The sequence below is a fragment of the Anabrus simplex genome, chromosome 5, assembly GCF_040414725.1.
Source record: "Anabrus simplex isolate iqAnaSimp1 chromosome 5, ASM4041472v1, whole genome shotgun sequence".
In the NCBI taxonomy this organism is placed as follows: Eukaryota; Metazoa; Arthropoda; class Insecta; order Orthoptera; family Tettigoniidae; genus Anabrus; species Anabrus simplex.
In genome coordinates this window covers 75,384,936-75,399,285 of record NC_090269.1, presented here as the reverse complement: position 1 = coordinate 75,399,285, position 14,350 = coordinate 75,384,936, and the positions used below count along the sequence as shown (strand labels likewise).

The 14,350-nt window shown below is 41.2% G+C and overlaps 1 protein-coding gene across 5 annotated transcripts in view; it reads left to right on the top strand.

The window, feature by feature from the left end:
- LOC136874486 (melanization protease 1) overlaps positions 1–14,350 on the top strand; it is a 186,204-nt gene that overhangs the window by 92,982 nt on the left and 78,872 nt on the right. For all 5 annotated transcript variants that reach the window (XM_067148116.2, XM_067148114.2, XM_067148115.2 and 2 more), the window contains exon 4: positions 3,719–3,812. In XM_067148116.2, coding sequence (XP_067004217.2) covers positions 3,719–3,812 — 94 coding nt within the window. The remainder of the gene's footprint in view (positions 1–3,718; positions 3,813–14,350) is intronic.

The window sequence follows — 14,350 nt, the reverse complement described above, 5'->3', positions numbered from 1 at the left end:
TACAGCGCTGCAGTAACCACTGGCCGAACACGACGCGACGTCCGATGTCGTCAAAGCACGCACTTTCTGACGACGGAAAACGCCTGTATGTTGGTCAGGTTGGCTAGTACATGTTAATAAACCAATTTATTACATCGTTCAAACGACTATTCGTAGGTTCTCGTATTCCATTGCCACTTAGTATCCCACAACAAACTTTTTTTTTTGCTAGTGGCTTTACGTCGCACCAACACAGATAGGTCTTATGGCGACGATGGGATAGGAAATGGCTAGGAGTGAGAAGGAAGTGGACATGGCCTTAATTAAGGTACAGGCCCAGCATTTGCCTGGTGTGAAAATGGGAAAATACGGAAATCCAACTTCAGGGCTGCCGACAGCGGGATTCGAACCCACTATCTCCCGGATGCAAGCTCACAACCGTGCGCTCCTAACCGCACGGCCAACTCGCCCGATCCACAACAAACTTGGCTTATAAGTTTCGACTCAGTTGTTTCCGAACCTGGGCTCCTCATCTCAAATTAATACATTTGCCCTTCTCCATTCTCCCTGAAAGTTTGTATCATCAGCCCGGAAATACCCTGTATATATCTCATTTATACTGCAATCGCTGCCAAAACAGGAAGATTGAGGCGCCCTACAAAAATACAGAAACACGTTCTATTAAAACCAATATATACCGAGCTCGATAGCTGCAGTCGCTTAAGTGCGGCCAGTATGCGGTATTCGGGAGATAGTAGGTTCGAACCCCACTATCGGCAGCCCTGAAGATGGTTTTACGTGGTTTCCCATTTTCACACCAGGCAAATGCTGGGGCTGTACCTTAATTGAGGCCACGGCCACTTCATTCCCACTCCTAGCCCTTCCCTGTCCCGTCGTCACCATAAGACCTATCTGTGTCGGTGCGACGTAAAGCAAATAAAAAAAAACCCCAACAACACACTTTAAACAAATAACTTTACCATTATATTCCGTATGTCCCAGGAAGCGGTTGAACTTGGAAGGCAATGGGAGAAGATCAGCGTCTAGTAGTTTGAGACACTGAAAAGAAGTTGCTTATTACAATTCTTGTGAAAATATTACTCAAGAATTTAAAAGGATATGACAAGTAGCGAGGTTGGAGTAATTTTATACCTACGAAATAAGCGCGAGATTGCCTTCATATGCAACACTTGTACACTGCTTTCCCGTCAACTGTAATAGATCTTCGATTTGTGAACTGTAGATCTTTTTCTCCGAACTTCAGCGAGATTGCTAACTCTGTAAATGTGAGAAATCCTGACTATTTTTAGAACAAGTGTATAAAAATTATGTCTTTCATACACCCCCCTCTAGAAGCTCATTACTTGGGAGTGTAGGTTGGCAACCAGGAGGCCCTGAGCTGAAGCTAACACTGTTTCCGCTTACTTGTGCCAGGCTCCTCCCTTTAATCTTCTCATACTGACCTCCTTCGGTCAACCTTATTCTCTTCCGACCTTGACATATTACATTGCTACTTGCTATTTGCTTTACGTCGCGCCGACACAGATCGGTCTTATGGCGACGATGGGATAGGAGAGGCCTAGGAAGTGGAAGGAAGCGGCCGTGGCCTTAATTAAGGCACAGCCCCGGCATTTGCCTGGTGTGAAAATGGGAAACCACGGAAAACCATCTTCAGGGCTGCCGACAGTGGGGCTCAAACCCACTATCTCCCGATTACGACATATTACATTTATTAAGCCTACGGAGTCTTTTAATGTCACGCCCTTCGTGGCATTTTCCTTCCCTTTGTTTTCCAAAGGGTCGGAGCTCTTCCCTTTCTTTCTTCTAATTACTGCTAAGAGGAAATGGGTCGCCTAGTTCTACTTTCCTTTAACACTATAATCACAACCATTGCCTCTCTTGCACATCTGCTCTCCATAAATCGACTCACTATTACTTTCTCGCATGTAAGGAAGAGCAAGGGTTTGGTTAGTCTCCATATTAATATATTTCCTTTGCCTACAAACACCGTCATTCTGTTTTCAGGCGTCAGGACTATACTTTCTTCATTGTAAATGCTGATCTTTTCTTCTTGAAATCCAAATATAAAGCAGCTGATAGGAGTTGGTGAGGGATTCTTAATATTTCTTTACACATGTGATCAAGGTGGTGATTATGATGATGATACAAAAGTTGAAAACTAGAAAAGCGGCTGGAATTGATCAGATTTCTGGGGATATACTAAAGACAATGGGTTGGGATATAGTACCATATCTGAAGTACTTATTTGATTATTGTTTGGTCGGAGGAGCTATACCAGATGAATGGAGAGTTGCTATAGTAGCCCCTGTGTATAAAGGAAAGGGTGATAGACATAAAGCTGAAAATTACAGGCCAGTAAGTTTGACATGCATTGTATGTAAGCTTTGGGAAGGCATTCTTTCTGATTATATTAGACATGTTTGTGAAATTAATAACTGGTTCAATAGAAGGCAATTCGGTTTTAGGAAAGATTATTCCACTGAAGCTCAACTTGTAGGATTCCAGCAAGATATAGCAGATATCTTGGATTCTGGAGGTCAAATGGACTGTATCGCGATTGACCTGTCTAAAGCATTTGATAGGGTGGATCATGGGAGACTACTGGCAAAAATGAGTGCAATTGGACTAGACAAAAGAGTGACTGATTGGGTTGCTATATTTCTAGAAAATAGATCTCAGAGAGTTAGAGTAGGTGAAGTTTTGTCTGACCCTGTAATTGTTGAGAGGGGAGTTCCTCAGGGCAGTGTTATCGGACCTTTATGTTTTCTTATATATATAAATGATATGAGTAAAGGAGTGGAATCGGAGGTAAGGCTTTTTGCGGATGATGTTATTCTCTATAGAGTGATAAATAAGTTACAAGATTGTGAGCAACTGCAACGTGACCTCGAAAATGTTGTGAGATGGACAGCAGGCAATGGTATGTTGATAAACGGGGTTAAAAGCCAGGTTGTGAGTTTCACAAAGTCCTCTCAGTTTTAATTACTGCGTAGATGGGGTGAAAGTTCCTTTTGGGGACCATTGTAAGTATCTAGGTGTTAATATAAGGAAAGATCTTCATTGGGGTAATCACATAAATGGGATTGTAAATAAAGGGTACCGATCTCTGCACATGGTTATGAGGGTGTTTAGGGGTTGTAGTAAGGATGTAAAGGAGAGGGCATATTTGTCTCTGGTAAGACCCCAACTAGAGTATGTTTCCAGTGTATGGGACCCTCACCAGGATTACCTGATTCAAGAACTGGAAAAAATCCAAAGAAAAGCAGCTCGATTTGTTCTGGGTGATTTCCGACAAAAGAGTAGCGTTACAAAAATGTTGCAATGTTTGTGTTGGGAAGAATTGAGAGAAAGAAGAAGAGCTGCTCGACTAAGTGGTATGTTCCGAGCTGTCAGCGGAGAGATTGCGTGGAATGACATTAGTAGACGAATAAGTTTGAATGGCTTTTATAAGAGTAGGAAAGATCACAATATGAAGATAAAGTTGGAATTCAAGAGGACAAACTGGGGCAAATATTCATTTATAGGAAGGGGAGTTAGGGATTGGAATAACTTACCAAGGGAAATGTTCAATAAATTTCCAATTTCTTTGAAATCATTTCGGAAAAGGCTAGGAAAGCAACAGATAGGGAATCTGCCACCTGGGCGACTGCCCTAAATGCAGATCAGTATTGATTGATTTATTGATTGATTGATTGATGGGTTCTTTTTCGTTTTCCAGTTCCTAGGAAGAAGTTCTTCAAATGCAGTGGTGCACTCATCAATAGTCGGTATGTGCTGACATCTGGTGGATGTGCCGACCTTCCACCACAAACGTAAGCATCACTTATCTTGTCCTATTTTCCCCCTCAAAAATAGAAAAAAATAAATTAAATTTAACATCCTAAAGAATCAAATAATGAGCACTATTATTAAATGCAAATATTTACCATTTTAATAGCAATAATGCATGTTCAGTCACAGGTTCTATAGTAAGTTGCATTGTCTATCTCGGCAAGTTAATTCCACCGAGCAGATTAATTTCGGCTAACAATAGCCGCGACTTTACAGCTCTGCATTCGGGAGGCGGTGGGCTGGTCCCACCGTCGGCTGTCCTAAGAATACTTTCCGTGGTTGTCCATTCTTCTCACTGAGGCAAATGCCGGGGCAGTTCCTTTTATAGGCCACAGCCGCTCCCCTTTGCACCTTTTCCGCACTTCAAATCACCGCAACGTTTATCCTGTCCTGAGAGAGGTCGTTACCCTCTAGGAATTAAAACAGTTTAGTAGTAGTATCTATTCTAAAACTTCAAATAAATAATAACCGAAGAGCTGTATATCAAGGTAGAGACACTTTCGGACATCATCCGGAATATAAGGAGCGTGTCTTCCGACACATCCTGAGAATGGATATGGGGAGGTTAACACCGCAAATAATACAGTTTCTTATGAACACGAGAACCAAAGTACGCCGGATTCAAGAGGTACAATGGGTTCTAGAAGAAATGGGAATACAGGAACTAGAGATATACAGCAGGGTGATTTTTAAATAAAAATACAGACTTGCACAGGTTTTCAGGACATAACTAGGTCCAGGACAAAATCATCATGAACAGAAGAGTGAGGAAGGTTGGAAACTATGAGCATGAATTAATATTGGACGAAGAGAAAGACCAGAAGAAACAAAGCTGATGCCAATTAATGTGGTTTTCAGATGGCCAACACGAAAAGAAGAAAACAAATAATAACCGAGGGGTTAATAGTGTTCCCGGTACGTCTGGAAAGAAGTCGAAAAATGTCCACTTCTGGGAAGAACTACGAACCTAGGGTTCACCAGAAATGAGTTGCTGGGTAATTCGTTGGGGCAATGACATGATCTGTACAGTAGAGAATTCCACGAACTCGAAGAAGACTTTACGAAAGTTGTAAATTGATATGAAGCATGGTAGCATCGAACTTCCATGTTGCTTTCCACCAGCTTGGACTCCATCAGGATCAGCCTTGAATTATTGCTTTCAGGTCTTCTTGTATCCCAACTTTCCATCTTAATTTGAGTCTTCCTGCCAATAGTACACCTTGTACTGTCATTTTCGCCACTCTTTGCGTCACGTATTCCTCAAGTATTGCTTCAACCGATTTTCTTGAAGTATCTCTGAAATGAGTGTTTTGCCTAATTTATCATGATGGCAGTCGGCGTGACAGTTGATGCCTCGTGAAAACCGAAGAGGATATTCATTAATTATATTATATATATATCGCCCGAGCGCGCGAATTTCGCTTCACCCTGTATATGACACGGAGGATTGAAAAAGTGGTTCCTGAATCTTGCTTTGCTTTTTTTTTTTTTTTTTTTCTAGAGGCTTTACGTCGCACCGACACAGATAGGTCTTATAGCGACGATGGGATAGGAAAGGCCTAGGAGTTGGAAGGAAGCGGCCGTGGCCTTAATTAAGGTACAGCCCCAGCATTTGCCTGGTGTGAAAATGGGAAACCACGGAAAACCATCTTCAGGGCTGCCGACAGTGGGATTCGAACCTACTGTCTCCCGGATGCAAGCTCACAGCCGAGCGCCTCTACGCGCACGGCCAACTCGCCCGGTGTTCCTGAATCTAGAGTACTTTCTAACTTCACTCTTGTTACCAGTATATCGTGCATCCAAGTATCAGAGCATGTAATAATTGGCGTCATTAAACCTAGTAGATCCTCAAACTGAGGTGATGTAAGCCGTATCACATCTTTATATTCCTGAGCTTCTTGATAATATACTTTAGCTCTCTTACAATACCTGCGGATGCTCCCAGAGTTATTTTTAAATGCAGTTATCCTCGTACCCATATTGTTATTCCGTTTCCCCCACTTTCTTCAATTAGCAATAAAATTCCAATAGCTCTTCACACAACACCAGAGCAAAATATCTTTCTGTGTTTTGAATTAAAGCTCTTCTCTTCTCAGACATTTTGATGCCAGCTCGTCCACCTTCGGCTATCTTTGCTGTCGTTGGTGCAGTGTAAACTGCGATAGCTGTCTTTCCAGCCGCTGGACGTCGGTCGCGGTCCAACTGTCACAGCAGTCACTGAGATCGTGTACACCAGGGCCTCTCAGGGTGCATGCGCTTGGTGCATGCACTGTGCACGGTGCAAAAGACGACTTCGCTTGGTTTCCCAGAGTGCAGATCCCCACTCCTCGATTTGGAGCAATAGCGCTGTCTATCTCTTTCCCCATGCCTGTCTCCCTCTTCCTCACTTGCTGCGCAGCGCTCCAAATCCGAGCCGAATTGAGCAGAGTTGAGCCGAGCTTAGCCGAGTAGCCCAGAGACGAAGCGTTGGTCCGAGCCGCGCCGAGCGGGAGCGATGCACAGTGCACAAAGCTCTTGCGCCTCGATTTGCACGCGTGAGATTTTGGGCGTTTGAGAGGCTCTGGTGTACAATCTACTTTGCAGTTAGAGACTGGTTGTTTTTGTCCACTCGAATCACTCCATGCTTCCATCTCAGCATCCTTATCTCTGTTCGTCCTTCTTCATAGCAGTCCAGCATTCAGAATTGCACAGTATAACTTTACTTTATATAGGCAGTTTTCAGATGGAGTAGGAGCTTCTTATCACACAGAACTCTAGATGATGTTTGTTTAAGCATTCTGCTTAGCCACATTTCAAACTACGGTATTAGTGATATCTATATCTGCTTCGTCATGTATGACCGATATAGAATATTTGAAGCCACTTCATTCTTGATTCGAAGACGTTACACTTTGTTCATTTATAGAGAAATTAGAGGAGAGTTATTCTGTTTTGTTTATGCCCATTTTTACCTAATACAGTTTGTTAATATTCTAGTTACATTGATACAGTACTATCTGTCAGATGTCTAGTTTTCTTTCAAGGGATCTTAAACCATCACGCGCCCAACGATAGTCGGCTTAATTATACTGGCTATTAAGCCCCTCCCCCCTCTTTTCTTTCATCTAATAACACATTATATCTACATTATACATTAACTTTATTGCACAGTAGCATTCCTTGGAATCCACTTTGTAGGGCAGACAGATTCTGTGTGCATTAGGTGCTTCCATTCGAAAGTTATACCAAAAAACTTATATCATAATTTCCTCTCTCGTTTCTCTAGAAAAAGCTCAGAAAATGTTTGGCCGTTTGTGAAATCATTTTTAGGGCACATTTCGTCCTTGCTAACTTAAAATATAATGCGTTAGAAACAATCCAACAATGAGTCAAAATTGCATCACAGTTATTCATTTTTTTGCACTTTATTGTCAAAATGTTTTAAAAAACTGTTTGCTTAGAAATCTGTAACAATTTCTAGGAGTAAACATTGCCGTAGAAAGGTCTAGTTTGGACCAAACAAATACTAGTTTCCCATTGTTAATTAAAACACTGTTATTTAACCCAATATAATAAGTAAAAAAAAACTTAAAAGTTTTTCATTCAGTCTGTCAAATACTCAAGTTCATTATATACTCGTAACACTATGATATACTTGTAAAACTACACACTAAATACACACTATTTTTTACGGGTATGTCATAGTGTTATTCATTAAATTGAACTAGTGTGTTTGACAGAATTTAAAGCTTTTAAGTTACATTTTACAAAGTCGAGACTGGAAAGTATGGCTTCCTTCTTAATATAATAACGAAAGGGTCACCTATGTCCAAATTATAGTGTGTCCCTAAACTTTCTGGGAAAAATGAATAGTAGGATAACCAAAATTTCGAATAGTAATTAAAATGTAATTTTTACATATACATTGTTAACTAAGTATTGTAATGAACCCAAACTAGAGTTTGGCATCTCCAAGTCAAACCTCGAAAGAAATATGAACTTGAAGTAATTCCTTCCTACCCATCTGTTCTTTGTCATGCAAGACCAATAGATATCTAATCTGTACAGAGGAGTATCCCGTCACGAGCTAGTGGAAGTGAAGAATGCCCAATGTTGCCGAATAATAATAATAATAATAATAATAATAATAATAATAATAATAATAATAATAATAATAATAATAATAATAATAATAATAATAATAATAATAATAATAATAATAATAATATAATGGTTCATGGCATGGGTTGCTGTAGTCATGTCCTAGTTCGTGAACCATGGGCAACGGCTGAGTGGCCTAGTAAGTGGTCCTCAGTGTCGGGATACCAGTTGCTATGGAATGGGAGTGGGCATCTCGGACATATTCTGAGTCGTGGCCCTCCTTGTGCTCAGGCGGCTAGGGCTATACAATCTACCGGTGGTCCATAACCCGTTAGAGGAGACATCCTCACTTGGACTATGTGTAAGTAGGGTAGCATCCTGCTTCATGAATTTACCGAGCTCAGAACATTTTAAGCAATCCTCGGACCTATGGGAGTAACGGAGTCCCACTCCCATTTGACAGGCGAGGGACTCTTTGGAAACAACTTGGCGAACGAAATGGAATTCGATGGGAAGCTATCAATATTAATGGGGCTTATGGAAGAAAGAAAGAAAGAAAGAAAGAAAGAAAGAAAGAAAGAACTGGCTGAGTCAGCTAAGAGGATGCATCTGGATGTGCTAGGAGTAAGTGATATTCCGGTGCAGGGAGATAACGAGGAAGAGATAGGAGATTATAAAGTGTACTTGACGGGTGTTAGAAAGGGAAGGGCAGAGTATGGGGTAGGGCTGTTTATCAGGAATACCATTGCACGCAACATAGTTTCTGTTAGGCACGTAAATGAGCGAATGATATGGGTAGATTTGGCAGTTGGAGGAATTAGAACGAGAATTGTCACAGTGTATTCACCATGTGAGGATGCAGATGATGATGAAGTTGACAAGTTTTATGAAGCATTGAGTGACATCGTGGTCAGAGTCAATAGCAAGGACAGAATAGTGCTAATGGGCGATTTCAATGCGAGAATTGGAAGTAGAACTGAAGGATACGAAAGGGTGGTGGGTAAATGTTGGGAAGATATGGAAGTTAATGGGAATGGTAAGCGTTTGCTGGACTTCTGTGATAGTATGGGTTTAGCAGTTACGAATACATTATTCAAGCAAAAGGCTGTTCACCGCTACACATGGGAGGCTAGGAGTACCAGATCCATAATAGACTATATCTTAACAGACTTTGAATTCAGGAAATCTGTTAGGAATGCACGACTTTTTCGCGGATTTTTCGATGATACAGACCACAGTCTGATCTGTAGTGAACTAAGTATCTCTAGGCCTAGGGTAGATAAAGTGAAATCTGTCTGTAAACGAATAAGGGTAGAAAATTTCCAGGATGCGGAAATTAGACAGAAGTACATGGATATGATTAGTGAGAAGTTTCGAACAGAAGACAGTAAGCAGGTTTAGGATATAGAAAGTGAATGGGTGGCATACAGGGATGCTGTAGTAGAAACAGCAAGGGAATGCCTAGGAACAACTGTGTGTAAAGATGGGAAAAGGCGAACATCTTGGTAGAATGATGAAGTGAGAGCAGCCTGTAAACGTAAAAAGAAGGCTTATCAGAAATGGCTCCAAACGAGGGCCGAGGTAGACAGGGATTTGTACGTAGATGAAAGAAACAGAGCGAAACAAATAGTTGTTGAATCCAAAAAGAAGTCATGGGAAGATTCTGGTAACAACCTGGAAAGTCTAGGTCAAGCAGCAGGGAAACCTTTCTGGACAGTAATAAAGAATCTTAGGAAGGGAGGGAAAAAGAAAATGAACAGTGTTTTGAGTAATTTAGGTGAACTTATAATAGATCCCAGGGAATCACTGGAGAGGTGGAGGGAATATTTTGAACATCTTCTCAATGTAAAAGGTAATCATTCTGGTGGTGTTGCAAACAGCCAAGCTCATAGGGAGGAGGAAAATTATGCTGGTGAAATTATGCTTGAGGTAGTGGAAAGGATGGTAAATAAACTCCATTGTCATAAGGCAGCAGGAATAGATGAAATTAGACCTGAAATGGTGAAGTATAGTGGGAAGGCAGGGATGAAATGGCTTCATAGAGTAGTGAAATTAGCGTGGAGTGTTGGTAAGGTACCTTAAGATTGGACAAAAGCAGTAATTACACCTATCTATAAGCAAGGGAACAGGAAGGATTGCAACAACTATCGAGGTATCTCATTGATTAGTATACCAGGCAAAGTATTCACAGGGAGGGTGCGATCAGTCGTTGAGAGGAAGTTAGATGAAAACCAGTGTGGTTTCAGACCACAGAGAGGCTGTTAGGATCAGATTTTCAGTGTGCGCCAGGTAATCGAAAAATGCTACGAGAGGAATAGGCAGTTGTGTTTATGTTTCGTAGATCTAGAGAAAGCATATGACAGGGTACCGAGGGAAACGATGTTCGCCATACTGGGGGACTATGGAATTAAAGGTAGATTATTAAAATCAATCAAAGGTATTTATGTTGACAATTGGGCTTCAGTGAGAATTGATGGTGGAATGAGTTCTTGGTTCAGGGTACTTACAGGGGTTAGACAAGGCTGTAATCTTTCACCATTGCTGTTCGTAGTTTACATGGGTCATCTGCTGAAAGGTATAAAATGGCAGGGAGGGATTCAGTTAGGTGGAAATGTAGTAAGCAGTCTGGCCTATGCTGACGATTTGGTCTTAATGGCAGAATGTGCCAAAAGCCTGCAGTCTAATATCTTGCAACTTGAAAGTAGTTGCAATGAGTATGGTATGAAAATTAGCCTCTCGAAGACTAAATTGATGTCAGTAGGTAAGAAATTCAACAGAATTGAATGTCAGATTGGTGATACAAAGCTAGAACAGGTCGATAATTTCAAGTATTTAGGCTGTGCGTTCTCCCAGGATGGTAATATAACAAGTGAGATTGAATTAAGGTGTAGTAAAGCTAATGCAGTGAGCTCGCAGTTGCGATCAACAGTATTCTGTAAGAAAGAAGTCAGCTCCCAGACGAAACTATCTTTACATCGATCTATTTTCAGACCAACTTTGCTTTACGGGAGCGAAAGCTGGGCGGACTCAGGATATCTTATTCATAAGTTAGAAGTAACAGACATGAAAGAAGCGAGGATGATTGCTGGTACAAACAGGTGGGAACAATGGCAGGAGTTTTTTGGAATGAGAAGATAAAGGCTAATTTAGGAATGAACTCAATGGATGAAGTTGTACGCATAAACCGTCTTCGGTGGTGGGGTCATGTGAGGCGAATGGAGGAGGATAGGTTACCTAGGAAAATAATCGATCTGTTATGGAGGGTAAAAGAAGTAGAGGTAGACGAAGATGACGATGGTTAGACTCAGTTTCTAACGATTTAAAGATAAGAGGTATAGAACTAAATGTGGCCACAGCACTAACTTAGTTGCAAATCGAGGATTGTGGCGACGTTTAGTAAATTCAGAGGCTTGCAGACTGAACGCTGAAAGGCATAACAGTCTATAATGATAATGTATGTATATGATAATCTATCTTATCGGAGGTAAATTATCTCTGTGTGTTAAGTAATGGTAAGTGCTAAAGCAACGTTGTTTATAGCGAAGGGAGAGAGAGATAGCAACAGCGTGTTCACTGTCTACTCTCTCACACTCGGCCTGCTCTCTCTGTCACACCAGCTGATGGGAATAGTGCTTATATCGCTTGACATCCAGGGCCTTACCAACTTGTGCTATATTGTATCCCCTTTTGTCTGCTGCGTGAACCCTAAAAACAGAGCCTCCTTTACTTTCTAATTTTAACGGGCTTTCATTGTTTTCTCTTTGGACGTTTTTGAAGTATGCTCTTCATAGTTATTTTATATCCCTTTCAGACCTGAAAGAAAACTGGTGATGTGAATTTTTGTTTGTACGTCAAGAACTGACTAAAATGCTCCTCAATACACATATTAATATTTTATTTTACAAAATAAAAACTAACATCCGAAAAACAGGACCCACACAATTGTGCGTATCAAAATTCAAAACCTCGTTGTATCACGTACGATGGTGTAGCTTCAAAATTTACGTTCACTAACCAAAGTACACACTTCATTGAATATATTCCGGTATTCAGTAAAGCTTCTAGATTAATATAAACGCAGTAAATAAATACTTACTTTCGGCACTACTGCTTCCTGCCATCTCGCCGATCAACTGTGCTTTTTAAACTCTTCTTCCTTCGCCCTGGCGGTCAAGCGCATACTAAAATCAATTGAAATACACGCCACGTGTCCTGCACAATCACTGCAGTCCGGTGTAGCGCCGAAAAAACATCAAATACGGTCAGGGATAACTAAAATACGAACCCGCACAATTGTGCGTACTCGGTCTGAAAGGGATATTTTGGCTCGATCAGAAACAATTGAAACACCAACGCTAAAAGCGGCTGCCACAGTACGCAAAATCTCACCCTTGTTCATTCTTTTAACTGCTGCTAATTTTTCTTCTATCGTTCTCACGACCTGTTTTCGCAAAAAAAAAAAAAAAAAAAAAAAAAAAAAAAAAAAAAAAAAAAAAAAGGTACAACCATCACTGCAAGGACAGTTACCAGCGCAATGATGAAAGAGCCAAAACAAACTGAGTTGGCAATAGAGAAGGGAAGGAAGTCGTCAAAAGTCCGAGTCTACGCATTCCGTTACTCATTCTCTTTGTCATAACCATAACATACCATTTCAGCATTTCGGTTAAACAGTATTTCGGTTAAAAGTGTTTCGGATAATAATTTAGGTCACACTTGGCGATATTCTCGTTGCTAGTAAAATCGCTACGAGAATTTATGTCACATGACAAAGACTCAAGTGAGGTGGTATATACAGGTACTAACAGTGATAGCATTGTTTTTTTGCGTTTTAGTAGACTAGTTTTCTGAGGTTTGTGTAATTTTCGTGGTGTTTTATAATAATGCCGCCTGTTGGATTACGGACCAATGTTATAAGACGTTTGTTGAGACTTACAATGCATGAGGTCAGTCGCGAATTATTGATAGTGTTGACGAAAAAAAAAAAAAAAGAAAAAAAAAGAAAACGTAAATGGGTGAGAGACCGGAGAGAAAGGAGGGGTCAGCTTGGAGCCTCCAACAGACTAATGAGCCTTTTAGATTTTTTATCTTCTTCTTGACCTCATCTAGCGTAACCGTAAATCCCAATTCGTGTAATTTACTGATCATATTAGAGTAAGCACTATCTCTACGATCTCTTTCCATGTAATCACAGGTCGAAGCGTCCCATAGGGCCTCATACTTCCGTAAAACCTCCAGAAATGTTATTATCTGATCACCTGACCACTTGATATTACTCATTTTAAATGATAACACCGGAAAGTATATTTATAAGGTGTTTTAAGCTAAAACTTCTCGCTACTGTGCACTTCCTGTATCAGCGATTACGCTGTCACGCAAGACGATGAGTCCCTGCGGGATGATCACGTGACTAGCTAGCAGCGAGAAAAGTTAAACATGTCCAACTCTTCTCGCAGCGATTTTCCTTCTCGCCGGGCTTTCAGCGAGTAGCGACTTTTTAAATCACACTGAGCGATTTAAACAGCGAGTACTCGTTGCTAGCTGACTCGCTGCTATAAAATCGCGAAGTGTGACCTAGCCTTTAGTGCATCTGGATACCGTGAAAGGTGCTACTCATAAAACCAGTCGTGCTGGAAAAGCTCTTTCTGGCCCTGTGCTGGGAAACTACCTCATTCCCTACCATGCCGACTATTCCACTTAGCGTCGACGTTATGTATAGAGGAAGCCTTTATGTTTCACTCCTCCAGGGGTCTTCATGTCCTGTATGAAGATGGCTTTGGCTTAAATACATGCTATTGTGCTCGGGAACTGAACGTCCGCTCATACAAAAGCCCTGTTATAGTACTGTGTAGTGATAAGAAGAATGCAAGAATGAGGAATGTGGCCTGCAAGCACGAACTTCCTGTTCTGCCCAGATAGATCGGCTCTTATCTGCTCGTATCTGCTACACGAAAACATTGACTCACACTTTGCAGTTTGCTGGATTACAACTGACAAGAGTGATGAGCTGCCAGTAGAAGTCGCCTGGATAGTAGCACAGTTGCTATGGTAACCGTTGCGTCACTGGCTCTGCTGGTGAAAACCCCTTCGCCCCGTGCCTCACCGGGCATGTGCATTCGTCTGATCTCCCAACAGTACAGTTCAAGGTAGTTGGACGGCGACTGTGAAAATGAAGACATTCTAAGATCATGGGAAAGGAAATTCTTGATGAACATTTTTGGACCTATTCGAGTAAATGATGAGTGGCGGACAAGAACGAACCAAGAATTACGTCGAGATTTAATTTGTGATAAGCTGGGGGTTCAACGCCGGATGTCCTTGCTGCTATTACGTTCTGATCCCACTGAAAATCCCACCTACAAGCTACGGAAACCTAACCAGGAGTCATCGCACCCGCAAGAAAATACTCGTAAATAAATAAATAAATAAATAAATAAATAAA